The following is a 27,431-nucleotide window of genomic DNA, read 5'->3' on the forward strand; positions in this document are numbered from 1 at the left end:
TCCGAGGGCTGGGATTAAAGGCATGTGCCACCACCACCCAGCAGCCTGAGGTAATTTGTAATTGCAAATTTTTTATTAAAAGTAGCTTGAGTTTGGTACCCAAGCCTGGGCTACACTACAGCATTAGAGAATGATGGAGACTGCTGAACTTAACAGAGCTGAGTCAGTATTTGAGGTTGGTGGGGAAAAAAGCAAAATCAACACATAGTTGTGTCATGTGCCATTGTCCTGATCAAGGACTTCACAAAGCTGGCTAGAGGCAAGAGAGGCTTTCTCTTCCATCTGTGTCTCAGGGCCCAAATTATTGATCAGGTTCACCCTAATGCATGTTGTTTTCCCTAGAACCTAACATTTTCAGTGAAGAGTTTCGTAGATCATGAGTTTCATTCAGGCTACTATTGTCCATGTTACAGCAGAAAATTGTAGCAGCCAATAGTCATGCAATACCTGCAAGAATTTGTTTGTAGGACTATACTGATTTGACATGATGTCTCTCGTTGCCCAGGCTGGCTTTCAACTAGCCACAGAGCTGAAACTGGCCTTGAACTCCTAATTCTACCACCACCTCCCAACAGCTGAGATTACAGGTATGTCACCATGCCTGACCTTAAATGTTATTGCTCTATATTTATATAATTGGTAAATGCCCTGGTTTGAGGACTTGACCTAATTGAATTAATGGATATCATTATAAGACTTGAAATAATGATTAACCCGACACTGAATTTACATGATAGAACTGATCTCCATACATATGCCTCTGTGTGTGTGTGGCGGGGGGGGGGGGGGGGGGGGGGACATAGGATCTCAAAGAGGACCTGGGTTTGTTCTTAGCACCAACACTGCAGTTCACAACCTTCTGGAACAGTTTCAGGGTATCCAACACCCTCTTCTGGCCTCCATGAACACTGCAAGTGTATGGTGAATGCATATACAGGCAAAACACTTTTTTTTAAAAAGAGTGTCCATAGAAAGAGGCAGGGCCTAATTCATGTTTGAACAGAACTGTCATTTTATTGCCTTCTCTGAGCTCTTGAGCTCCCCACACCCTTAGTCCTATGTAGTTGCTTCTTATCTTGTAAGCAAGTTTTGGCAGTTTACCAGCAGCTACTGCCACATCATCTACATATTTCCATATTTGACTCTGTTCTTTGCTTTTAATGTTTTTATTTCCTTATATTAATTGTATATAGTAATGTGTTTCATGACATTCCCATACATGCAGATAATGTATTTTATCTCACACACACACCTACAAACACCTGCTACCTTCCTTTGTCTTTAGAATTACTTCCCTCTCCTTAATTAGCCACTATCACGGTTAAATAAGGATCAGGATAAACAAATAGGCCGAATAGATGTTTATTCAGGGAGAAATAACTTACAACCTAGACAGATGAACACCAGGAAATTCAACCCGATCCTCTCCTGTCCAAGTCATGCCAGCAAGAGAGCTTTTCCTGGCTCTCTCTCCGACTTCCTTCCACAGGTCACTTCCACCCATCGCTCCACCCCCAATGGGCGTGGTCAGTGCCACAGAAGGACTATCTCACTACAATTCCCCTTTTAGTCTAAAGAAAAGATTTAGGCTTAATACAAAACTATATACAAAACAGTGAATAACAAATGTGCTCTAAGAAAAGGAAAATCGAGAACAAAATGACCTACATATCTAGTCCTAGGGTGAAGGCATAATGGAGATTATAATAGAGTTGTCCTAAGATGGAAAACGTAAGTCTAGTACCTAATATATCTAACTAGGAAGAGAGAATAATAGTTGTGATAGTTTAATCTTCAACCTCATCAACCTCATCAAGACCTGAGAAGGAAACTAACGATACTAGAGTAGACAGGAAGTGTGGATGGACAACAGCAAGGACAGAAACAGCAAGCCATCTGAACAGTCACCCTAGGACTAGATATGTAAAGAGGAGGAGCCAAGATGGTGGAGAGTCTGGAGAGAGCAGTACACAGCAGCCGGCTCTGGGTAAGAAGACCACATGGAAATACATAGATTAACACAAATGGGTTAATACTTAAGACAGAGCTAGCCGATAAGAAAGTAGTAACTGGCCAACAGTATAATATCTGTGCATTATTTGGGGCTGGCGGTGGGCGGAAAAACCGTACTCCTTACAAATGGTGCCCACGTGGCTATTAAGAACTTCCACTTAAAATTTAAGAAAAGCTTAAAAAAGGGTTTTAGAAACAAAAGAACAGAGACAAGCAAGGTTTCTTGGTAGCAGTATTTTTCTTGGTTGAATTCTGCTTTGCGAGAGACAAACAGAAATTCACACGGTTCCTTTAAGGGAAGGTTCCTGACTCAGCATAAGCGGCAAAAAACCGCACAGCTTTTAAGAAACTCTGCTAACAATTTATTGGTGTGTATGAGAGATGGCAATGGCAGTGACCACATCTTCAAGCCGGCAGCATGCTTTCTGGGTGGCAGTGCAGACCAAGGCGGTGAACACAGCTTTCCGTGCTGGCGGTAAAAGTACCCTCCACCATCTTTTATAAACCGTGGCAGAAACAATAAAGACTTTCATTTTAGCCATGTTGTTGTTTACCTGATAAAAGACTCGTGGCCAGAAAAAGACAAGGATTTGCAGTAAAGACAGATTCACATTAAGAAAAAGCGCTAAAAGTTTACAGTGTGTTTTAAAATATACGTAGACATGGAAAAAAATAAAATGGTTTTAAAGAGACAAAGAGGAACTGGGTGTGGTGGCACACACCTTTAATCCCAGCACTCGGGAGACAGAGGCAAGCAGATCTCTGTGATTTCAAAGTAAACCTGGTATGCAGAGTGAATTCCAGGACAGATAAGAGTTACACAGAGAAACCCTGTCTCAAAAAATAAAAAATAAAAAGTAAAAGAAACAGTAATAATAAAAACACGTAAAGATGAAAAAAGCTCAGAGAGATTCTGGTTACTGTATGGTATTATATTGTCTTTATATCGTTTGACTGCTGAGGAAACAACTGTTAAAGGAAATACTGCTGGATTAATTCAATTTATATATTTTAAAAATGCTTTGACTCCAAAATTTAAGTTCAAGGACAAGTTACTGGGGAAAAGGATTTCTATTTTTGTTTCCACAGAAAATGAAAAGCTGTGGATTCCTTCCAGACTAATATGGTTTGATCAAGCCAGACCCCCTGAAACAGAGTTCCAGGTGATCCTACATTCAAAACAGCTGAACAAAGCAGCCTTACAGACTACAGCCAGGATTTCTGCATCTTCTTAGAATCCCCCATGTCAGCGCCCCTTACGAGCAGGAAGTAGTTTGGAAAGAACAATGCCCAAATTCCCAAATATTGTTTATAAATGTTTGTTTTCATTTATATGGGGTTGGTTATAAATGGTTAATGATCACAACCAAAATATTTTTAAAGGTAAAAAAGGGATTATGGTATAGATATGAATACTTTGTTTTGGAATGGATTTTCATTTATTGATACAATTTGAGGTCAATTTTGTGATGTGTATATTTCTCCTTTTGTTTAGGTATTGTGTTTATATAGTTCATTCAGAAATGTATTGTATAATGTAGTACAGATTATAGATAATTACCTATGATAGTCAAAGCTTAGAGTTAAGTTAGTTAGGTTTTCAAGATACACAGAGATGTATTTGAGATAGATAGGCATTCTTCAAACCTTTCAAAGACCTACAGAATATGGCATTTAAAATGGTTTAGGGTTTTTGTGACAGTGAGACATAATTGCTCTTGGCAATACCACCTGTACCAGAAAGGAAGATGGACATAGAAGAAACTCGTTATGGAGTTTGCTTCCAGTATGGCAAGACTAGCCATTTGGACAAGATACTGCTCTTGTCTGGACTGTTTGACTTTATGCTGTATAAACTGGGACATGCAGGACCCACAGAAAAGTGATTGCTGATTCAAGATGGACATTGCTATAGAGTTCCTGCTTCATGGAAGAGTCTGCCAGACAGTCTGCAGGACACAGAGGAAAGTGACTGACAAACTGCCAATACAAGAAGACAGTTTAAAGTTTCCTGCTTTGCTGAAGAGTCTGCCAGACACACTATGGCCTATGGGCTGAAGATGGAAGATTACAGAAGAACTTCACGTGACTGACAAAGGCAAGATGTCTCTGTCATTTGTAGAGTTTATATATTATCCTTCTGTGGTGTTTGAAGGAGTTGAAGACAGATAGTTATGGTTATAGTTTTCCTTAGTTAGGCTTAAAGATAAGTTACTTAGACTTTAGACACACAAAGATAGAATAGATGATGGAATATTTTCTTAAATCTTGCTAAATGTTAATGGACTAAATAGTGTTAACTGTAATTCTTATTTGATAACTGTTATGTGATATATTTTGCTATGTTAAGGTTAAACCCCTTTTTATTTAAACAGAAAAGAGGAGATGATGGGAGATGTCATTCTGTATATGTTTCTCATACTGGTTAATAAATAAAGCACTGTTGGCCAATAGGAAAGGAAGATAGGAGGGACTAGGAGACAAGGAGGAAATAGGAAGAAGTAAGAAGGAGAGCATGGAGAGACCGGGGAGACCAGACGCCTGCCTCACTCCCCTTAGTCTTATGTAACCAGTAGTCAGAGTTGTGGTTACTATTCACCTTTGTCCTATTTTTTGAAAGTAACACCTAAGCTGTTCAAGTGCCAGATAAAGTTGAGTTGTAGAAGGCTACCACTTGATGAAAGGGACAAAAGCAACACACCTGAGATGTAGGGGCAGTTTTGTAGAAATTGGAATAAAAGCTTAAAATCTATGAGCTCAATTCAAAATGCTTTACATTTTAGTTGAATATCATACTGTGCACACTTAAGTATGCACACTGGTTGTTTCCCAAGAGTAAACAAATCTACTATATATATATATATATATATATATATATATATATATATATATTTTTTTTTTTTTTTTTTTAAATTGGCTTCGTTTTATAGAAGTGCTAACTATATAGCCCTAGCTAGACTGGAACTCCTAGAGATCCAGCTGCATCTATTTTCCATGGCTTTGATTTTTTTTTAATCAGTCTTACATTTCCCAGTTTGGCCTTCCTATGACACCAAAGATGACCTTGTTCTTGATCCTCTTACCTCTGCCTCACAAATGCTGGAATTAGAAGCATTTGCCACCATACTCAGTTTGTGCAGTGCAGAGCTTTAAACCCAAGACTTTGTAAGTACTAGACAAGGTGAAAGATTTTAGTTTGCAGAGCAAGGATGTAGGAAAGGGGCAGAAGAATAATGCTTGCAAGCGGAATATAGAAAATCACAAAGAATGGACATTGACATGGGAGGAAAAGACAGAAATTATGAGAAAAGAAAAATGTTACTGTGGTGATGGGGCTAGTGGTTATATGCTAGACTGATCTTGTTAAATAGGGCTAGTAACTGAATCATCAATCTTTTGTGGAATAACTGAAGGCTCTAAATGTACAGCCAAGAGAAAGCCAGAGTATGAAAAAAGTTTCTCACAGGTCTTTTCTTGGCCCACAACAAGGAACTAGGCCCCCAACCCTGGAATAAATGGTCCCAGATGAACAGCCCTGTCTGGGTCACTCCTGGCCAACGGACAGTCTGGGGTCTTTCCAAGTCATTCTATGGTTTATCCTTTGAAGAAGAACAGGTCATACCTGAGTGATCTCTCAAACATGAGATCATACTTTGTAATCAATCACCTTGTGTCCCATGCATGTATGCTGATTGCGGTCTTTCTCTATAAAAAGAGAGCCTAAACCCTTTGGGGGAGTTATGTGCAGCTTTCCTCAGGATTGCTGTTACCCGAGTGTACTCATTCAATAAACACCTCTTGCTTGTTGCATCTTCTGGTTTTGGTGTTTGTGTCACGGGGCTCTCCCACCGTCCCATCAGGACCCCAGAATTAGGGTCCAACAAAGGAAGCACTTGACCAAACTGAGAAACATTCCTAGTCCTACTTTGTATATTTTTAATGCATTATCTTTATGAATTGCTGCTAGGCTCTATTTTATATTACAAAATTCCAAGTGGAGAAGATTTCATTATGACATTTTTCATATATGTGTTTTGTTTTCTGAGACAAGGTTTCTCCATATAGCCCTGGCTTGTCCTGGAACTCACTCCATACTCAGAGCTCAGAGATCTACCTGCCTCTGCCTCTCAAGTGCTAGTCTACCTCTCAAGTGCTAGGATTAAATTAAAGACATTCACCAATGCCTGGCATTTTGTTCTTTTTATATTTTTCCACCTCCCCTTTTAATGAAATTAAATACTACTAATTTCATCATCATGACCACAGATATTAATGAGCCAGATTTTTCTTTAACTTCTTTATTGTACATAGTAAGTATTCTGTCTGCATATATGCTTTCAGGCCAGAAGAGGGCACCAGATCTCATCACAAATGGTTGTGAGCCACCAGGTGGTTGCTAGGAATTGAACTCAGTGCTCTTAACCTTAACTGCTGAGCCATCATCTCTCCAACCCTTAACTAGTTTTTTCACTTGCATTTGTATGACAAAGCCTAAGCAAGTGAGAAATCACTTTAAGTGAAGAGTGATGGTTCGAACTGGGGGTGTAGCTCAGAAGTAGATTGTAGAGGGTCAATACCCAAAATTTTACACAGAGTGACAATTTTTTATCACTAAGAAAACACTGAGATTATAAAACTAATTCAGCAAATTGATGGCTAGTGTCATATCTTAATTGATGTATCCAGTCATCAAATTTCTGATTTATAAGTCCATTTTCAAGGTGGCTGATAATGTGAAGCGATTTCAGGCTTTTCTCTCTGACCCATGAACACTAGTCCTTCAATAGGAATCATTGCATTACTTTATTATTGTAGCAAGATACTTGACAGACTAATTTTATGAAGCAATGACATTTTGGAGATTCTAAGTCCACAAAACATGTTATAAATTCTGCCAGGGCCCTTTGGCTGTGTTATGTCATGGAAGAGTATATAAATCTGGTTTCCTTTTTCCTGGAGAACTCCACACTGACCTCATATAAATTCCCAAAGATCCCGCTTTTAAACACCTCAGATAAAATTGTTGCTTTTTTTTTTTTTTTTTTTTTCCTTTTGAGACAGGGTTTCTCTCTGTAGCTCTGGCTGTCCTGGAACTGGCACTGTAGATCAGACCCGTCTCCAATTCAGAGAGTTGGGATTAAAGACGTGTGACACCACCACCACCAGGCAGTTGTTGCCTTCTTAATCCCCATATTAACCTAAGACTTGGGAAATTTGATTCCATCAGTTTCGTTTCAAATTCCAGCTGGGAAGCATTACAAAAGCTGGTCATGTGACACATAGTAAGAGTCTAAACATGTTGGAATCATTACTAGATTAATTCCTTCCCTTGGGGTTGTGGTTCCTTAGAAATAATTTTAAGTCAGTGGAATATTAGGTCGCTTCCTTCACGTTTGTGGAGGGGACCTATGCTACAACCCTCAGTCGCCCCATGACAAGGGCGGGATGCAAATCTTATCCCCAGGAGGCTCCAAATCTCTTGGTCCTCGGTGTCCAATCAGTACCAAGCCCAAGGTCTGTAGGATATCAGCTTAAGATCGGTTATACGCGCTGAGCTGTGGATCGAACTCAAGCTTCCAGAGCTTCCAAACCCGCCAGCTCCTCCCTTAAAAGTCAAACGTGCTTCCGCCTGGGCATCCTCTAGCCCCGCCCTCCAGCCACACCCCTTCTATGATTGGTCCAACGTCGAGACAGATCGAGTCACGATAGGCCAGGACCGCGGCGGCCGCGAGCGCCACGTGTACATAGGGCCGAACCGGAAGCTGCGAGCCGAGAAGAGCGGCCGAGTCGTTGGCAGCTAGCGGCCATGGAGCATGCCGAGGAACCTCTGTCCGCGCGCCCGGCGCTGGAGACCGAGGGCCTGAGATTCCTGCACGTCACAGGTGAGGGGCGGCGGGGCGTGCGGCGGGCGCCGCCATGCTCGGTGGGTCGGCCTCTAGGAGGCTTGGCGTTATCGCTGCGGGCAGGCCGGGACAGCAGGCTGGGCCCGAGCTCAGCTTCTTGGGAGTCGGCCTGGCTGGGCGGGCGCTCTCGGACCTAGTTCGCTGGAATCTTTAAACCTTCCTTTTGCAGTGACTGGAGTCCTCCGGCCGGCGTTTCGCTCCGCACAACCCTAACCCACTGCCGTCTCTTTTACAAAGTGCAGCTCCCGGAGTCAGGAAGGCCTTTGCTTTCCTGAATCTGATAGACACGTCCCCCTAGTCCTTCCTAACTCAGCTTCTGTGTCCTGGACTCTCCAGGCTTCTCCCGAGTGCCCTGGTGGTTGACAAGTTTGTGTACCCAGCGATTCCGGAATCCTTACATTCCTCACCCAGATAGTAACTACTTAGGAGTCCATTTCCACAGCTAGATGTGCTGGTTATGAAGGCAGGAGCTGTGATTTATCTTTGTTGGGTATTATTGAAAAAATGGCATTTTCCGTTTTTGAAACTGGTTTCTTTTTTCAGTGGGCTCCCTGCTGGCCAGCTATGGCTGGTACATCCTCTTCAGCTGCATCCTTCTCTACATTGTCATCCAGAAACTTGCAGTCCGACTGAGGGCCTTGAGGCAGAGGCAGCTGGACCAAGCAGAGACTGTTCTGGGTTAGTGTGATAGAAATGAAGGCACCTGTAGCTTACATATGTGGGTGGCAGCAGTTTATGCCTTTAAGTTTGGGTTTTGAAATATTTATGGAAGTACAAAAATTTTCCATAGTGTGTAGCACACATAATACACATCTTGTTTAGTGACTGTTAATTTTAGAGAGGATTGACGTGAAAACTGTTTATTTGTGCTCCACCTACATCCATTGAGGGACCTCTAGAATTATTGTGAGCGACTAGAAACTCTTAGAATTTTGCATTCACTTTGTTTTGAATTTTTTCACTGACCTCATCAAATCTGATTTCCACTTTTCATTTGGTTGTTTTAAAAGAAAAGGAAAACAAAAACAAAACAAACAAAAAAACACCTTAAAGGGCACCCATTCCATTAGAAGCTATTTCTGGGGGTGTGCCCAAAGGAAAGTGTTTTATGTTTCTGTATAACTAAAATTAGAATTTTACCATCCATTAGAATTACTATAGTACTGAGATTAGGGTGGAAAGCCTTGATTTACAGCTAGGTAAAAATGTAAACTAGGGTTGGGTATTGTGGTGATACATTATTTATGATTTAATTAAAGCTTGCCTGAGGATTCAGAAAGCAAAGTCAGCCATAAGCTAGAGCGGTCAGGCAATGGTGATACACATCTTTAATCCCAGCAGCCAGAAGGAGTGATGGTACACACCTTTAATCTGGGACTCAGGCTTAAGCAATAGATGGATTTCTGTGAGTACAAGACCACTCAGATCTACACAAGATTGATCCAGTTCTAAAGAGAAACCTCTTACATGAAAATGATCTCAGCACCTGGGATCACACATGTTTAATCTCAGTATTAGGGAGGTATATAAGACAGAAGCAAGGACTCAGTATCAAGGATTCATTCTCCAGCCACATTGAGGATAGGAAGACATTGAAGTCCTCATTCATTCTACAGCCACGATGAGGAGAGGCAGCAGTCTGAGGTTTGGTGGAGCCAGTATCACCTTTCAGTCTAAGGTAGAGTGAGAGCTAGGGCCCAGCTGCTTTGCTTTTCTGAGCTTAAGATTGAAGTTTGAACCCCAATATCAGTCTCTGGGTCTTTTTATTTTTCATATTTACAGGTATGGGGCACATACCTTTAGTCCCAGCACTCAGGAGGAGTCAGAGACAGGCAGATCTATATGACTTTGAGGTCAGTCCAGTCTACAAAGAGAGTTCTGGGTCGGCTGGCTATACAGTGAGACCTTATCTCAGAAAGAAAGAAAGGAAGAAAGAAAGAAAGAAAGAAAGAAAGAAAGAAAGAAAGAAAGAAAGAAAGAAATGTTTTCTTTTTAAAGAATTGGGGCTGGAGCTGTGATTTCTTTGGTAGAGTGCTTGACTAGCATACACAAGGCCTGGGGTTTAGTCTCCAGTACCAAATAAAAGGAGGTATGTTGGCAAACTTTTGTGGTCTCACACTGGGAGGTAGATGCAGGAGGATCAGTTTTAAGGTGTTTCTGTGTTACATAGTGAGTTTGAGGCTAATCAAGGTTGCATGAGACCAAAAGCAAGTTAAACTGGGACATTTGTTTTTGTAATGCTAGTTGGAAGGACTGTCCTTTGTTGAAACAAGATCTTACACCTCTTTTCATAGACCTGGGCTAATAAAGTGATAGATAAGGTGCCAAAGCCATCAGCTTTGCTTTGCTTTTGCTTTGATGTCAACCTAGACATCAGATGCAAGTGAGATGACCAAATTGCATAGTAGAGTTTTGCTGTGGTGGCCATCAGTGCGCTTATTGCTCTACTGTGCGTATGCAAGGATCTATTTTGTGATGGTTTTCTGACCTTTGAGCCCCTCTATATTTATAGGCTATTTCATATGGAGTCATACCTAATGTTTTTCCCTGCTGTTTTAGAACCTGATGTTGTTGTTAGGCGACAAGAGGCTTTAGCAGCTGCTCGTTTGAGAATGCAGGAAGATCTAAATGCCCAAGTTGAAAAACATAAGGAAAAACTGAGACAGGTATGACCTGGGTTGACTTAATAAATGTGTTGGGTTTTTTCTTTTCTGTTTTTTCAGGGCCTTGAGCATGCTAGGCAAGGTCTCTATCACTGATGCACACCTCTATCCTTGAACTGTGTTTACCTAGAAGTTTTAAATTGTTTGAGGCTTAGTGATAACAGTCCATAAAATATATTTACTGTTATTTGCAAGCTTATAGAGCAGGGTTGTGTCTCATTAATCAAGATGCATTTCAGAGTCTACTATCTCAACATGGGAGATATAAAGTAAAATATGTTAGTTAGGAATGGATGTGTGAATGCTTAGCTACAGTGAAAGGCAGCACATGAGGACAGTGTGTGTGAGTGAATGCATGTCTTTTGGGTGGGTGTTAAGAATTAATTTCCTTTGGTTTACTGTGTGTCAGCATGCTTGCTTTGTACAGAACTGTCAAGGAAGAAATACTCTTGAAGAAAGGTGTATCTTTATGTCTTGCCTTTAAGTATTTCCTTATAACTATTACTCAACAAAACTGTATGCCTGAGTCACATGCCACTGGAACCAGGGTAGATACCAGTCTGCCTACCTCCAAAGTGCTGAGATTGCAAGTTCCACATTTAGCTTTGTTTGAAGCTATGTTTTGCATGTGACCTGGTTTAGGGATGGTGAAGCACATTGCAGTGGGTTTCAGGAGAGCAAGAAAATACAGCATAAGGCTTTGATGACGATTGTATTGGTGGAGGTGTGGACCAGAAGATGGGAATTTTGAAGATCCCCCCCCCCCCCATGGGAGGAAAAGTAGGAAGTGAGGGGAAGGAAGAACCAAGGATTACTTTGAGCATCCAGGTGGGTTGCACTGGTCCTCATGGGACCTCATGGGAGTATGACTGCTGTATTAGTTACTTCTGTTGCTATGATGGAATGACAGAAGCAGCTGGGGAGAATGGGTTTATTTTGGTGTACAGTCCCTGGGGGAGGATATAGTCTGTCATGACAACAGGAGCATGAGGCCAGCCTGGCAGTCAGAAAGCAGACTGATGACATACCACCCTCACACAAGAAGCAGAGAGGACAGGAAAGGGAGCCAGGCTATAAAACCTCCAGCAAGGCTGCCCCTCCTAAAGGTTCCATGGCATCTGCAAACATTGCCACCAGCTGAAGACCAAGCTCGTTTAGATCATATTTGCACACCAGCATTGAGCTACTCTGTCATTGAAATGACTGCTTTCCAATTTCATGCCAGAAGTTTTCAGAGCCTGCCTCATCAGCCTGTCTGATCTCCACAAAAAAGAACCCTCTGCTGGCTTTGAGGCACCAGAGAATTTGGTCTCAAAGAATTTTTAGTCTCGGTTGTGCCGCTGGGGCTTTCAGGGACATGTGCCTTTCTGCCACAGTTGGCAGCTTCTCTTACTTTTGCCTGGTCATCCCTTTGGGTCTGGTCTTCCCAGCTTGGCTGGGACCCAGAAGGAAAGGACATAATAAAACATAAACATACACTCCTCTTCCTAAAACATTTGTTCCAATAGCAGCCTTCAATGTTAGTTGCCTATCTTCTCCTTAGTCACCAGCTTGACTTTAAAGTTAATAATTAAAAACCTGTGGTATAGAAGTTTGTTCTGTGGAAATTAAGTCTCCACTGTCCCTGCTTCTTACCTACTGCCTAAATATCCCAGTAATGTTAATTTTTAAAGTATTTTTACAGATATATTTTATCCAGTATTTTATGAGTGTATTGTATGGGTCCTTTTGAATAGAAATGGAAATAGTATGTGCATGTTTTTTTCAAATGCCCATCGTATCTGCCTGGCTTATGGTTAGCTTAGATCTCTTATAGGCAATGCTTGAATATATCTGCTATATAATCATTTTGGATTTTTTAAAGTTATTATTTTTGTGTGAGTGCAGGCATGTCCATGCCATGGTATACAGTTGGAGATCAGAGGACAACATATAGTAGTCATTTCTCCTGCCACTCTTGAGTTCTGGGGCTCAAATAGGTCCTCAAGCTTGAAGGGACAGGTTTGGCAAGAGATGTGCATACCATGGAGAAATTTGCAGAATGTGTGCTTTTAATGCATCTCATCCATCATGTGTCCTTATGACATCACAACTAATTAGGGTCAGAATGGACTGCATTGGGTTTGAATTCCTTTGGAAATGAGAGATCAAATGCCCCTGACATGCATGCATTGCTTGGCTGCTTGAAAAAAAAATGGCTACTGTCAATGGAACAGCAAGCAGAAGCAAATAACACATATCCACACCTACCACAGATTTTTCAGGCACTCATTGCTAAGTGTGATTTTCTGCTGTGATCATTTTGCTTGTTTCCATAGTGCTTAACTTCCTAATGCAATTGTCAGTCTGTTGTCCTATGATCTAATGCCCAAGGCAAAAGGACTAAGTGGCACAGCCACTGATAAAACAGACCTGCCAGCCACATACCCTTTCCAGGTCATTTCTTCTGCATTGCCAGAATGGCCTGATAAGAGTGGGTTGAAATAATGGAATCTTTTTGTTTCCTTTTCCATACTTTTTAAAAACTTTGTTTTGATTTTATATGAATTGGTGTTTTGCCTGCATGTATGTGTGAGAATGCCAGATCCCCTGGAACTAGAGTTACAGACAGTTGTGGGCTATCATGTGAATGCTTGGGGTTGAACTCAAGTCCTCTGGAAGAGAAGTCAGTGCTCTTTAACTGCTGAGTCATCTCTCTAGCCCCTCCATGCATTTTAATAACGGTTTTATGAGAGAGGGTCTCACTGTGTAGGCCAGGATGGCTTCAAACTTAGTCTTCTTTCATCTTCCTAAGTGCCAGGGTTACAGGTGTGTACCATCATGCCCAGCCATGCACAGCTGCTTTTTTCCCCCAAGGAATAAATGAAAGTAAAGATGTGTTTCGAGAGATGTTTGAATTGAGAATTCTCGATGAGCATTTTCTTTGAGATTAATAGGAGTTTGAGTGCTTTCTTATGTGTGTGATTCTTTCTTAGCTTGAAGAAGAGAAAAGAAGACAGAAGATTGAGATGTGGGACAGCATGCAAGAAGGCAGAAGTTACAGAAGAAATACAGGGAGGCCTCAGGTAACTGGAGTTGACAGAAATTAGCCATGTGGAATGCTGGGACTTGGATTGGTTTTGTGGTTTTGTAAATTGAACCCAGAGCATGGCATATTGAGCTATAGCCCTGAGTAGAATTTACTGATTGTTAAACTTGTGTATGTTCAAACAGGAAGAAGATGGTCCTGGGCCTTCTACTTCATCTGTCACCCCCAAAAGAAAATCTGACAAAAAGCCTTTGAGGGGAGGTGGTAAGAACCTGGCAATGTGAAACATTTAGAAATGTTAACAATTACAAGATCTGTTGTCTTTTTGTTCATACTTTCTGTGTATGTGTGGTGTGTGCACACTTCACTGTGCCAGTGCATACATCCTTGTACACAGAGGCCAGCGGGCACTGGATGTCTTGCTCTATAATTTTCACCTTATTCACTGAGACAAGGTCTTCCCCTCTTCTTGGAGCTATTTTGGCAGCTGGGAAGTCTCAATAGTCCTGTCTCTAACCTAAACACTGAGTTTATAAGTATGTGTGTCATTGTGCCTGGCTTTATGCACAAGTGCTAGGGCTTTGCAGTCAGGTCCTTGCATTTGCTCAGGTTCTTTTTCCCACTGAGCATAGACTGTATACTTGCAATCCTCGTACTTGGGCAGCTGAAGCTTCCCTCTGGGAGGAGGCCAGCCTAGGCTGTATAGTGAGGAAAAAGTCTCTTTGTTTCTGTGTCCCCAAATTTAGGACTGTAGAGATAAGGGAAGCAGATGCAGAATGCGCTGTGGCTGTTCACTGAGCAGTAAGGATGCTTGGATTCAATGTTTTAATTGTTCCTGGGATAGTGCTGTGATAGGAAAGGAGAGCCAGGATCTGACAGAGCAGTGTCTGGAGACACTGTTTAGCTAACGGTGCTGCCCTATTTCCTATGAGTAACTTCCTCAAGATATAGACAGATGTTCACTTAGCTGTTTTTTCTGTGTTAACATGACTAGACACTCTAGGTGACACCATAGCAGCATGTTGTCATTTTGTCCCTGAGGGATTTCACATATCTTGGGAAGATGGGACACACAAACAGAGAAGTTAGCAATCTTTTGTGATTCAGGCTGAGTCTGAGGAAATGGAACATGTATCTCACCCGCTCCCCTCCAGAGCTAATTACTCTCTCATCCTAGCTCACCCAACACACTTCAGTTTGTGCATGGTTTGTTGTGCTGTCCAGTAGTCCTGAGCTAGGGCCAGCATAAACAGCCTGGCTTTGCCAATGAGGAAATTGACCCAGGGTGAGATTTCATGGTGAACAAGGAGGAGAACCAACCCACATAAGGCTGACTGGAGCCTAGGGCATTCAGAAAGAAACACCCACTTATTCATATTGGCTGTGAGGATCTGATGTAGGAGGGAAGGATGGAAAAAAGATGTAGGTGACCCAGTTCTGACTCCTAGAAGTGGAAAGTTCCATTCTGGTTGGTTGTTTGGTTTGTTTTTTGTTCATTTTTGAGACGAAGTCTTAGGCCTACGCTGCCCTCCAGCTGAGTGTGTTGCCAAGGGTGATCTTGACCATTGTTCTTGCTACCTCTTCCCAAGGACTGAGATCACAGGCCTGGACCATCACACCCTTTTAAAATGTTCTGCTTTGCTTTTGTTTTGTTTTTGAGACAAGGTCTCAAACTCTAGCCTGGGCTGTTTTAGAAATCACAGTGTAGCCAAGGCTGGTCTTATGCAAGGTCTTCAACCTCCTGAGTTGATCTACAAGGGTGAGATCCCACATCTGGCCATTTAATTGTTTTTAAAAGTCCATTTTCTGTAGCTTCAATAGATGGAACCTATGTCTTTGCAGTGTTTTACATGCTAGATTTGTGGCTATAGTTTTTAATATATAATGTCTCCACCTCTCCAGCCATCAAAATGGTTCTGTTTCCATTCACTTTCAGGTTATAACCCTCTGACTGGTGAAGGGGGTGGAACCTGCTCCTGGAGACCTGGACGCAGGGGCCCATCATCTGGTGGATGAAGTTAAGACTCTTGTTAGTGTCACTTGACATTAGCAAGGTGAACCCTTAACCCTCAACTCAATTGCCTTACGCACACTTTCACAGTGACTAGCCAAGGAACGGTGGGGCTTATTTCCATTCTTCACTACCTGTATTTTAAGGGCTTTGATCAGTATGAGATAAGACATCGTCATTAGGTCCACACTCTACTTAGAGATGAGACAGCCATTAATTTCATGGTTACTTGCTAGTTGGTAGGTTGAAGGCCCCTTGCTGTTTAGCAGACTTTGTAAAGGAGGCCTAATGATGATCTTTTGGGGTAGAAGTCCTTGCTGATAGGACAGTCTCTGTGACAGGATGCGTTGAATGATGTCTTCCTTATAAATGGTGAGCCCACCAGTGAGGATTACTGATGTAAACAGTTGACTGGGTTTGCTTCTGTATATTTATTTTTATGTACAGACCTTTGTAAAAAAGAAAAAGTTAAATACTTGAAAAGTAACATTTTTAGCATCTTTATTAAACTCAAGGAAATTTCTTTGTGAGCTTGACTTTGTCTGCCAGGCATTAAACAGCTTTTTTGTCATTCAGTCTCCAATTGTTTTACTTATTTTTCATGGCTAGTAGCAGATAGTCTCAGTGACTTTAAAAGTCGCTGCATTAGTAGGGTAGAGACATAGCATAGCAGGCTACGGTGGTGTGTGCCTCTGTCCCCACACTGGGACCTGAGGATATCTGCACATTTGAGGCCAGCCTTAGCTACATGGTGAGTTCCAGGCTCATCAGAGCTACATGGTGAGACTGCCTAAGGAAACCCAAGTACACTGTAACAAACTGCTAAAAGGAAAACAGATAGGCATGGTGGTACTTGCCTGTGAATACTTCAGATACTGGAGGATTGCCAGACTGCCCTAGGTAGTGAAACCCTGTCTAAACACACACAAACCTAACAGCAAAGCCTTTACTGAGCTGCCAGGACTTCCTTTATGCTCATTTAGGCTCTTTTGACCTTGAGAGGACCTGCTAGGGATTTTCTGTAAGACTCTGCTGATTATGTATGTATATATATTTATGTGTCACAGTTTGATTTTTTTTGTTTGTTTGTTTTTGTTTTTCAAGACAGGTTCTCTATGCGTAGACCTGGCTATCCTGGAACTCACATTGTAGACCAGGCTGGCCTTGAACTCAGAAATCTGTTAACCTCTGCCTTCTGGGTGTTGAGCCTAGCTAGCATCACTGTGCCCAGCTACAGTCTTTGAATTTTATGTATTATTTAACACTTGTTTTAAACAGCAAAACCATTCTTAACTCAGGCCAGCTTTGGCTTACATGGTGGATGTTAGACACTTTTGCCATAGAATCAGTCATGGAAAGTAAAAAAGAATTAAACCATAATAGCACACTTGGCTAGAAAGTTAGAAGTCTTAGAGGCAAAATAGTATGTGGAGTGTCTGTCTTGACATAATAAAAGAGAAAATAGTCTTTTTAGGACTTCCGTTGGGGAGTTTGGTCTGGCAGTACTCATGTAGTCACAGCACTAGGAAGGCTGTCAGGAGGATTTCAAGTTCAAGGACAGATACGGAGGCTCAATCAATGTCTTGGGGAAGGCTTGAGGGAAGAACTGGGATGGGCACAGCACTGGCGTTAGAAACAAGTAGCTCATTAAGGCGTGGAGTCTAGAGGGATTGAGTTGTGTTAAGTGACTTTCAACTAAGCGGCAGTGTTGATTTATAGTAGAAACTAAATAGGAGAAAATGTAGTAGAAGGGTGTGATTTTGTGTACTGTTAGGTGTTCCTGGCAGGCTTTGATGACATCATGCAGAATCTATGAAGTATCAGTGTTGCTGATATATAAATAATGGGTGTTAGGTATTAAGATGCCACCTGTGTAATAGCTTGGGAAAGCATTTCCCATGTGGTATCTGCAGAGCTGGTTAACACTGTACCTGCTTGGTTTTCAGGAACTGAAGCTTAGAGGAGTTAAGTAACTTGCTCAGTGCTAATCAATGTAGTCTATTTCATCCTTGTGTTCCTTGTGTTCACCCAAAGCCTGAGCTAATCAAGGTGTGCTCAGCTTAGTGCAACTGAAGAAGCAACTCTGTGGAAATTATGTGTGACAAACTGAGGGCAGTAATTACTCAGATGGGTGGCCTGGCATCACTCAAGGCCTGCCTGCTTGAGAAAGAAGGAACTGAGGGCAGGAGTGTAAAGGTCAAAACCCAAGCCTCATGTGGAAGAATGGGCTGAGCCAGTCATAAAACCTTTTGAAGCACACAGGTATTATGTAATATTAGTTGAAGATGTGTTACATTTCTTTATGCTGTGGAATATTGTTTAATGATGCAAAAATGTGAAGCATTCCTTTTTTTTTTTTTTTTTTTTTTTTTTTTCTTTTTCCCCCTAAGACAGGGTTTCTCTGTAGCTTTGGAGGTTGTCTTGGAACTCACTCTGTAGACCAGGCTGGACTCGAACTCAAAGAAAACCACCTGCCTCTACCTCCTAAGTGCTCGGATTAAAGGCATGTGCCACCACCACCCAGCTTGTGTTGCCTTCTTTTCTGTGGCATTTGTTTAATTCTGAAGCTATGTTACTTTGCCTGCCTAAAACAACTGATTGGTCTCATAAAGAGCGGAATGGCCAAAAGGTAGGCAGGAGCGAGAAATAGCTGGGGCAGGCAGGCAAAGAGAATAAATAGAAATCTGGGAAGAGAGATGAAGGAGCAAGAAAAGGAGGAGAGAGGACGACATCAGTCATCTACCCAGCCACATGGACAGCTACAGAGTAAGATGTAAAGAAAGGTATATAGAATAGAGAAAGATAAAAGCCAGAGGCAGAAGATAGATGGGATAATTTAAGAAAAGCTGTCTAGAAACAAGCCAAACCAAGGCTGGCATTCCTAAGAAAGAATACGTTTCTGTGAACTTATTTGGGAGCTGGATGTTGGGCCAGCTCCCTAAGGTAAGAACTGTGGACTACCCTAACCCAAAACATCGAGTCTGAACTCCCATTTCCATAAGCCTGTTCATTCCTCATTCTCCTACCAGCCTTAGAGGTCCCACTCCAATAACTGCCCACTGCTTGCCTGTGCATATAGATAGGGTCTTGACCCACACTCATCGAATAGCTGTGGCCACTCAGAGCAGTCCTATACTTCTCCAAAGAATGTTGGGAAATCTCATGAGCTGTGGATTGAGGCCTGAGTGTGAGCCTCACAAGGTGAGGAATATTGCTCCTGGTGCATGCACTGACAAGCACCGATGGAAGTAGGTGGTGGAGTGCTGAGACCAAGAGTCAGGAATTCTTTGCAGCTCTTTGTATAATGAGGCTCAGGATGGGGACCAGCAGGGCTTCCTGGTTTTTCCCTCGTGTTCTACACTGGCCCATAGCTATCTTGAGATTCTTTTTTTCTGTGTACATGCAAAGGCCATCAGAAGCAGCAAATTGACTCTGCAATCCCTTTGGTTGCCACATACCTGCAGCCCTCTGATTCCTGTCGCCCAGCTTAGCTATGTCTACATCCACAGTCATGTCCAGGGACTCTATGACTGCTTCTGAAAGTACTCTGTTTCTCTAATCCGATTTTGTGTTCATATCATTAGTAGTCAGGAGGCTGCAGTTTAAGAGCCACAGTGAGAGTGGTTGGAGGGAGAGATGACCCCATGCTGTAGTTAGGAGCTTGTAATGTTATCCCAAAGACCTGGAGTGCTGTTCCCAGTGCCCCTATCAGGCAGCTCATATCTGTAACTTTAACTGCTAAGGACCCAAGGCCCTCTTCTGACCTCTGCAGGCACCTGTGTGTGTGTGTACACATGCACACACAAGATGGAAGGAAGGAAGGCCAGCCATAGTGAAATGCCACCAAGGCTGAAATTAAGACTTACTCTTTCAAGTGTTGCTGTGCACTCAACATGAATTGGAACACTCATGCATCTCTGTCAGAAGCAGAAAATGGAAGCTGTGGGTGTGGTTCAGTGACTGAGTACTTTCTTAGCATGTGCAAGGCCCTGGGGTCCACCCCTAGCACCACACTGGAGGGCACAAGGAAGGAAGGAAAAATGGTCTGTCATGCCCATCAGGTGCTTGCTGCTCATCCAGAAGAACTAAGTTCATTTCATAGCCATATGTCCAGTGGCTTCTTATCTACTGTAATTCCAGCTTCCTGAGATCCAGTACCCCCCTCTGACCTCAGGCACCTGCAAACGTGGAAGACAAGCATACACTAAAAACTTTTTTCTTTTTCTTTTTTTTTTTTTTTTTTTTTTTTTTTTTTTGAGACAGGGTTTCTCGTCTTGGAACTAATCTGTAGACCAGGCTAGGCTCAAACTCAGATGGACTGCTTCTGTCTTCTCAGAGCTGAGATTAGAGGTGTGTGCCACCACACCTGGCTAAAACAAATTTTTTAAAAAATGAATTTATGTCTACTATAGCACCAAATATTACCTAGCTATTGCACTCATAAGTATTCACTAAGGGACATGGACGCTCAAGCCCCTGGGAAAGCATGTGCATAATATACATGTTCACAACAACTGTATGTATCACAGCCTAAGCCAGAATCAATACACACATCCAAGGACTGATGAATTGACAGACATGTTCATTCCTAGGATGAAATGCCACTTAGCAGTACAATGGAATGATTGAATAAAACACATGCAACAGCATGACAGATTTCAAAATATTTAATGCTGTCAGAAAGAAGCTGGGCAAATGAAGTATACACACACGATTCCGTTTTATACAAAACCCCAGTGCGGCCCACTATGCCATAGTGATGGAGCACACCTCAGATTGAGAGAGGTGAGCAGAAGTGGGGTGGGATTGAACCTGGTAGAGCATTGAGAAACTAAGGCAGGAAGATAACGATCTCTAGGCCAGTCTGAATCCTCACAAACAAAACACTAGATGTTGTTCACACCCATGATCCCACCACTCTGAAAACAGCCTGAGACAGGTTTGCCAGAAGTTCAAGGCCTGGCGGGGCTATAGTGTGAGACTAGTCCCCCTCCCCCACAAAGGAGGGTTGTGGGAGAAAACATTTGGGATGAATAAGTTCACTGTTTCAACTGATGGTGGCTTTAGTGTCATAGATACCATGGTGGTTTAAATGAGAATGTCCCCCATAGGCTCAGATGTTTGCACAAATGGTCCCCAGTTGGTAGTGCTGCTTTGGTAGGCTTAGGGGATGTGGCTGTGTTGGAGGAAGTACCAGGGAGGTGGGCTCTGAAGTTTCAAGTCTCATGCATTCTTAGTACACTCTCAAGCTTTGTTCTTGCCAATGAATTGTAAGCTCACAGCTTGCTGTTCGAGCTCTCATCTCATGCCTACCTGCTGCCTCATGCCACCCCCCCACCAGCCAAGATAAACCCTTCTGCAACTGTAAGTTCAAATAAACTCTTCCTTTTACTAGTTGCTTCTGATCATGATTCATTACAGCAATCGAAAAATAACTAATACATTCACATACAGATGTTGAAATCTAAAATGTATACTTTTATTTTTTTGTAGTACTAGAGATCAAATCTAGGACCTCAGGCACACTCCTGAAGCCACACCTCTTAAATTATACATTTTAGCTGGATGGTGGCAGCATGCGCCTTTAATCCCAGGACTCAGGAGGCAGAGACAGGTGAATCTCTGAGTTCAAGGCCAGCCTGGTCTACATAGTTCCACTACAGTCGGGGCTGCAATGGGAACTCTGTCTTGAAAAACCAAGCAAACAAACAAATTATATGTTTTAAACATACACAAGTTACTGTGTGTCGACTATACCATGTGTGATTTGAATGAGGATGGCCCCATAGGCTCACATAATTGAATGTTTGATCTCCAGTTGGTGGAACTGTTTGGGAAGGATTAGGGTGTTTGTTGGAGGAGGTATTTCACTGGGGGTGGATTTCAAAAGCTCACGATACTGCCAGTTAACTCTGTCTCTCTGACCTATGGGTCAGGTGTTAAACTCTCAGCTACTGCTCCACAGCCATTCTTCCCTACTTGCTGCAGTGCCCATCCCCTGCCAGCCATGATGGTCATGGGCTCATATCATACCCTCTGAAACTGTAAGCCCCATAAACGTTTTTCAGTAGCCTGCCTTGGTCATGGTGCCTTGACAGCAAAAGCAGCTAAGACATACCGCACTGAAGTTGTCTTAAAATTCTTTCTATTAAAAAGTAATTGATGTTTCTGTCCCTTGATAGGGCCCCAAGTGACAGAATGGTTCTGGTGTTGGATCTGGAGCCACTTTGCTCCTTTGGCACCATGAAAGTTGACACAGTAGCACAGTAGAGGTGAATGGGTTGGAATGTGTTCTAGGCAAATGCATGGGAAGCTCCTGTATGCAAGCCTGAGCCACACAGCTCCTCACTCTGCTCAAGTAGTGAATTTATTTATTTATTTATTTGTTTGTTTGTTTGGTTGGTTTTTCAGGATAGGGTTTCTCTGTATAACAGCTCCTGCTGTCCTGGAACTCACTCTGTAGACCAAACTGGTCTTGAACTCAGAGATCCACCTGGCTGTGCCTCCTGAGTGCTGGGATTAAAGGCATGTGCCATCACAGGTGGTAAATTTATTATGACCAGATATTTTAAAATGTAATACATATTGCAATGGTGTGAACATTTGTTTCTAATATTAAAAAGTGACAAAAGGGTTTAATTATGTGTGTGTGTGTGTGTGTGTGTGAGTCAGAGGATAATTTGGAGAAGTCAGTTCTTTTCCTCCCCCATTCAGACCTGGAGTGTGAACTCAGTCTATTTGGTTGCAAGCACTTTTACTCACTGAGTCATCTCACTGGTTCAAAGTTCTTTTTCAAAAAACTATTTCCCATTGGCTAAGAAATACCACAAGGGCATGGAGGAACGCGCTTGCTGCACAAGCGTGAGAACCTGAGTTCTGATCACCAGAGCTCATGTAAAAGCTGGCCTGGTGGCATATGCTTGTAGCTCAAGTGCTGGACCAGAAACAGGAGGACCACACAGGGTTGCTAGGCAACCAGTCTAGCTGAAACAGGAGCTCACAAAATAGAAGGTGATTGTGGAGGATAAACTGACTTCTGGCCTCCATGTGCATATGTAGGGGCAAGCATACTCACACATGCATGCATCACACACACACACACACACACACACACGAGATTCAGAAAAATGAGAAGAAAAATTACTCTAGTGCTGTAGAGTTCTTTGGACTATAGGTTTGTACCACTGCCCTGAACTCATTTCAGTATTTCACCATTAGTGAAATGTGTTGAGCCATCAGCTGTAGCAGCTGAGATTCAGGGACAATTACATACCAAAGCCACACCCTTTATAGTAATAAAGATATGTTATCTTTTTTATGTAATATAATGTCAGCACCTCATAGCAGCCAGGAAGCAGAGAAACAGGAAGAATCCAGGCCCCAACATCCCTCCAAGGGCATGCCTCCAAGACTGGACTCACTCAGTAGGCCCTGCCTCTTAAAGGGTCTATCACCTGGAAATAGTACTAGGAATTAATGAGCAAGCCTTGAACACATGGACCTTTGCAAGACATTCCAGATCCAAACTATAGCATCCTTGTAGGAACATTGCTGCCAAGGTTACTGATGAAATATACCTCTCTGACCTTTAGCTCTATCCCTTCCTCCAGTTGCATACCAATTGACTCCATGACTACCCAACATCCAGAAGCTGTGGACTTTCAAGGCTTGGGGAAGGCAGTCTCACAACCTTTTCACACACACACACACACACACACACATACACCCTCTAGTTTTTGTAGCTATATAATATCAGAGATTTGAGGTTCTGTAGCAAGAGACTCCTACAAACACAAACTTCTCAATAATGTCTATACCCATATGTGATACTTATGTTGGTTAATATTTTGCATTCATTGGTGGGGGATGAGAGGCTCATTAAAGAGGTCAGCCATGGCTCCATACCAATGTGGGCATCGGGATCAGCTGGAATAAACTTTCAGAAGCCAACTCCACCTCTCCAATACTCTCAATTCAGGATGCAGAGGATACATTCTAGCTGACAGCATTCAAAAGTTAAACGGCTCTGTTTACAGTGTCATCACAACTCTAGAACCAGACATTAGCTTTGAAAATATTGGATTAGGCAATAATTAGACTAAAATAAACCATGAAGCATGTGGCCATTATCCTGTCTCTGTCTCTCTTTTTCTTCCCTCCCTCCCTCCTCCCCTTCTCTCTCATATCTCTATGTAGTCCTGACTGTCCTGAAGCTTAATATGTAGACCAGATTGGCCTTGGACTCAGAGAAGTCCTCCTGCCTCTGCCTTCTGAGTGCTTGGATTAAACTAAATGCTGGGATTTACTACAATCATTGTTGATCTCTGTGAGACTGAAGATTAAAGAAACCCTGGCTGGGCCAGGCGGCTCAGTGGGTTAAGGTTCTTACCTTGAAAGCTGGGCAACCTGAGTTTGATTCCCAGAACCCACATGATGGAGCAGGGGACCAACTCCTTCCTATCAGTTATCCTCTAACCTCCATAGACATACATGTAAAAAGTAAAGAAATAAAAATGAAAAAAAAAAAAAAAAATTAAAGAAACCCTGTCACGACAAGATTTATGTATAACAGAAGAGGGCGCTGTTGTCTCAAGTTCCAGTACTGCTGGTGCACTAACCCTTTTTTTTTTTTTTTTATGACCACTGTACTAAACGTGTTGGAAGACTTTTTCTTTTATGTTTATAGTTAAAAAGATAAATCTCTAGTATTATGGATGGTTCGAGAATAAACGAAGGTGCTAAGTGTGAAATACGTAGACAGATTCTAATGGCAGTCGAGATATTCAATATGAGAGTACATTCATGCTTCATATACGCTTCATTTACTTAGTCTGAAAGCAATTCTAGGCAATACTTTAAATAATTTTGTGTATGAAACAAAATTTTATGTTATGGAGTTTTTCAATTGTGGGATCCTGTCAGTGGTTAAAATGTTGCAGATTTTGGAACATTTGGGCTTGAGATTTTTCAGTAATCTGAAAAATGGATGCTCACCTTGTGTAGGCACTTTAATGATCTAAGAAGATCATCAGTGGCATTTTCTTGCTGGTTTATTAAGGAAATGCAAAGCAAAAAATGAAATGTATTCTTTGCAGTTTCTACTTTAGTTAAGTATTGAGAGACAAGAAACAAAACATGCAAATGAGTGTTTGGGTGATTCCTGCTTCCAGCCTGAGCTCTCTGGGCTGTGGCTGGGGAAGGCACTCAATGCTTCACCTCTCCAGGACTTAGTTTCTGCTCACATTAAGATAAAGGCTTGAACTGTGAGGTAGAATCCATTGTCTTCCTATACTATCAGTATTTCAGTGTCATTTTGTTGTTGTAAACTCCTCAAGCAATAAAAAGCCAGACCAATATTAAGAGAACCTGGTGGGAAATCTCACTCCCATCTTTCTTTCCAGCGTCCTCCCTTCCCAGGTCCCCCTGGGTCATCACTTTCAGATCTTATAATTTGTCATAAAGACATGAAGGAAATGTTTTTTGTTACTGCTTTGTGTCTCTAATCACGTGGAATTCTTTCCAACTCTGTGTAGAGAGCCCTAACACTCTGTCTACACTCTGTAGAACACAGATGGTCTCAATGGAAGAAGGTTTGACTTCTGGCTTTTTGACTTTATCACAGGGCAAAAGGAAAATGCTTTCAGTAAACCGGGCATGGTGGCACAGCCTTTAATCCCAGCACCTGGGAGACAGAGGCAAGAGGATCTATGTGAGTTCCAGGACAGCCAGGGCTACACAGAGAAATCCTGTCTCAAACAACAACAACAAAACAAACAAAAAGAGCATTCAATAGAAACTGCACTTTGAATTTTGTTTGCCTAGACTGGTGATCTATGATCCAATCCCCTCTTCTGCTGCTGGACTGCATCTTCACCCCACCAGCCACACAGGGGAGACAACCAGCTTTTAATGGGGCCCTGTAGCTTCACTGGGGTGTTTGGGTGCATTCTGTATATTCTATGCTTTTCCCACTTACAACAGTCCCAACTTACAATGAGAAATCAGAATGTAATGTAGCCCTATCACAAATAGAGCAGCAGCTGTATTTCATTTGTAGCCCTATAAACAGACACTTGGGCTGCCCAGTTAACCCTCACACACAATGGAGCAAAGAGTAATCTGTCCAAGAGGCACTTTGTACTGGTTTGAATGAAACCAAGTTCTTAGAAGTGGGATTGCCAAGTCAAAAGTTAATGCAGAGGCCAAGGAGGTGATTTGCTAGATGAAATTCTAGCAATGTGAGGGCATTAGGGTCCCTAGAAACCACACAGAAACAGAGCAGACATGGCAGCTGTCTGCAATCCCAGAAAAAAAAGGTCCTTGGGGCAAGCTGGCTAACTGGACTAGTTGGATTTGAGAACTCTGCTTTTATTGAGAGACTCTGCCTCAATAAATAGAGTGGGGTATAATTGAAGAAAATGCCCGGCATTGGGGCTGCAGAGATGGCTCAACTCTAAAGAGCACTGGCTCTTTTCCCAGAGGACCCAGGTTCAATTCCCAGCACCCACATGGCAGCTCACACCTGTCTGTAACTCCAGTTCCAGGGGATCCAATACCCTCCCACAGACACACATGAAAAATACCAATACACATAAAATAAAAATAAAGCTTGTTAAAAAAGAAAGAGAAATGTCCGGCATCTACTTTAGGTCTCCATACTAATGCCCACACATGTGCCCTCACACAGGCAAACACACACTCATTCCACAAGCAAAACAAAACAACCCCCCCCAAAAGTAAACAAAACTGGGAGGCAGAGGCAGGTAGATCTCTGTGAGTCTGAGGCCTGCTAGTCTACAAAATGAGTTCCAGGACAGCAGGGCTACACAGAGAAACCCTGTCTGGAAACAAAACAAACAAACAAAAAACCAAAATGCAGTTGTCATTTGTGATCACGTGATGTTGACAAACTTGGCCTCCAAATGAGTTATATGATTTGCTTTTCCCTAGTAAAATGTGTCTTACTCTGTTACTGTGGTTTCTCAGAGAGGCCTTTATTTCTTGGATAACAGCAGTCAGCACCCATCAGGTGAGTGATAAGACAAGATGGCCTCGGTATTGTAGTGATTGTAGATTAACAGGGTGTGTGACACATGGGTGGATCAAAAGGCACACTATAAATGTTTTCTTATCCTCGGAATCATACTTTAGAGATTTGTAGATTCAGATTGCTGCCTCAATTAGTAGCTTCAGCCTTCTGCAACTTATTAGTCCTCCATTAAGACTAAAATGTAGCTTGAGCTACATTTCCAGAGTGGCTCCATGAGCTACCCAGACCTGACCAGAAATGTGGGGAGCCTTCAGGTGGCCATGTCTGAGCCAGCTCATCCGGCACAGACATGATTCACCAGAGGGGAGGACTGTCCTGTGGATAGAAACATTGTATGAACTGTCATTGTATGAACTTGGGAAGCTCCAGCCTCAGTTTGAAAATCAATGGCATTTCTTGGCAACCACTGTTTAGTCACACATCATTGCTACTTTGACTAGAGCAAACCTTGTCATGAAGATTTCTCCTAAAAAACATTTAAGCTATTTCCCAAGAGTCCTGCCAGCTCCCAGAGCTGTGTTGTTTCTTTTAGCAATTCTCTCACTCTCTCTGAGATACATGTGTGCACATATACACAGGCTTGTGTGGAAAAGTGTGTCTCACGAAACCGGATACAGAACTCATAAATAAACCAAGTACATGAGGCACTTGTGATGGCTAAACTTGGTTGTCAATTTGATTAATCTGTAACCACCTAAAACCAAGAAGCTGGGCACTCCTGTGCTGTGAAGGATTTTTCTTGATTGGATTGTTTGAGTCAGCA

General features: G+C 42.3%; 1 protein-coding gene across 2 annotated transcripts; it reads left to right on the forward strand.

Annotated features, from left to right (window-relative positions):
* Nucleotides 1-7,756: 7,756 nt before the first annotated feature.
* Selenos (selenoprotein S) lies at nt 7,757-16,140 on the forward strand. Of its 2 annotated transcripts, none has more exons than XM_051206470.1 (6): nt 7,757-7,895; nt 8,460-8,594; nt 10,476-10,582; nt 13,555-13,644; nt 13,793-13,871; nt 15,544-16,140. In XM_051206470.1, the coding sequence occupies exons 1-6, from the start codon at nt 7,820-7,822 to the stop codon at nt 15,621-15,623; spliced, it is 567 nt and encodes a 188-aa protein (XP_051062427.1). In that variant the 5' UTR covers nt 7,757-7,819; the 3' UTR covers nt 15,624-16,140. The 2 variants fall into 2 exon arrangements, with proteins under 2 accessions (XP_051062427.1, XP_051062428.1); XM_051206471.1 differs by lacking the exon at nt 7,757-7,895 and adding an exon at nt 7,909-7,936.
* Nucleotides 16,141-27,431: the final 11,291 nt, after the last annotated feature.

The sequence above is a fragment of the Phodopus roborovskii genome, unplaced genomic scaffold, assembly GCF_943737965.1.
Source record: "Phodopus roborovskii unplaced genomic scaffold, PHOROB, whole genome shotgun sequence".
NCBI lineage: Eukaryota > Metazoa > Chordata > Mammalia > Rodentia > Cricetidae > Phodopus > Phodopus roborovskii.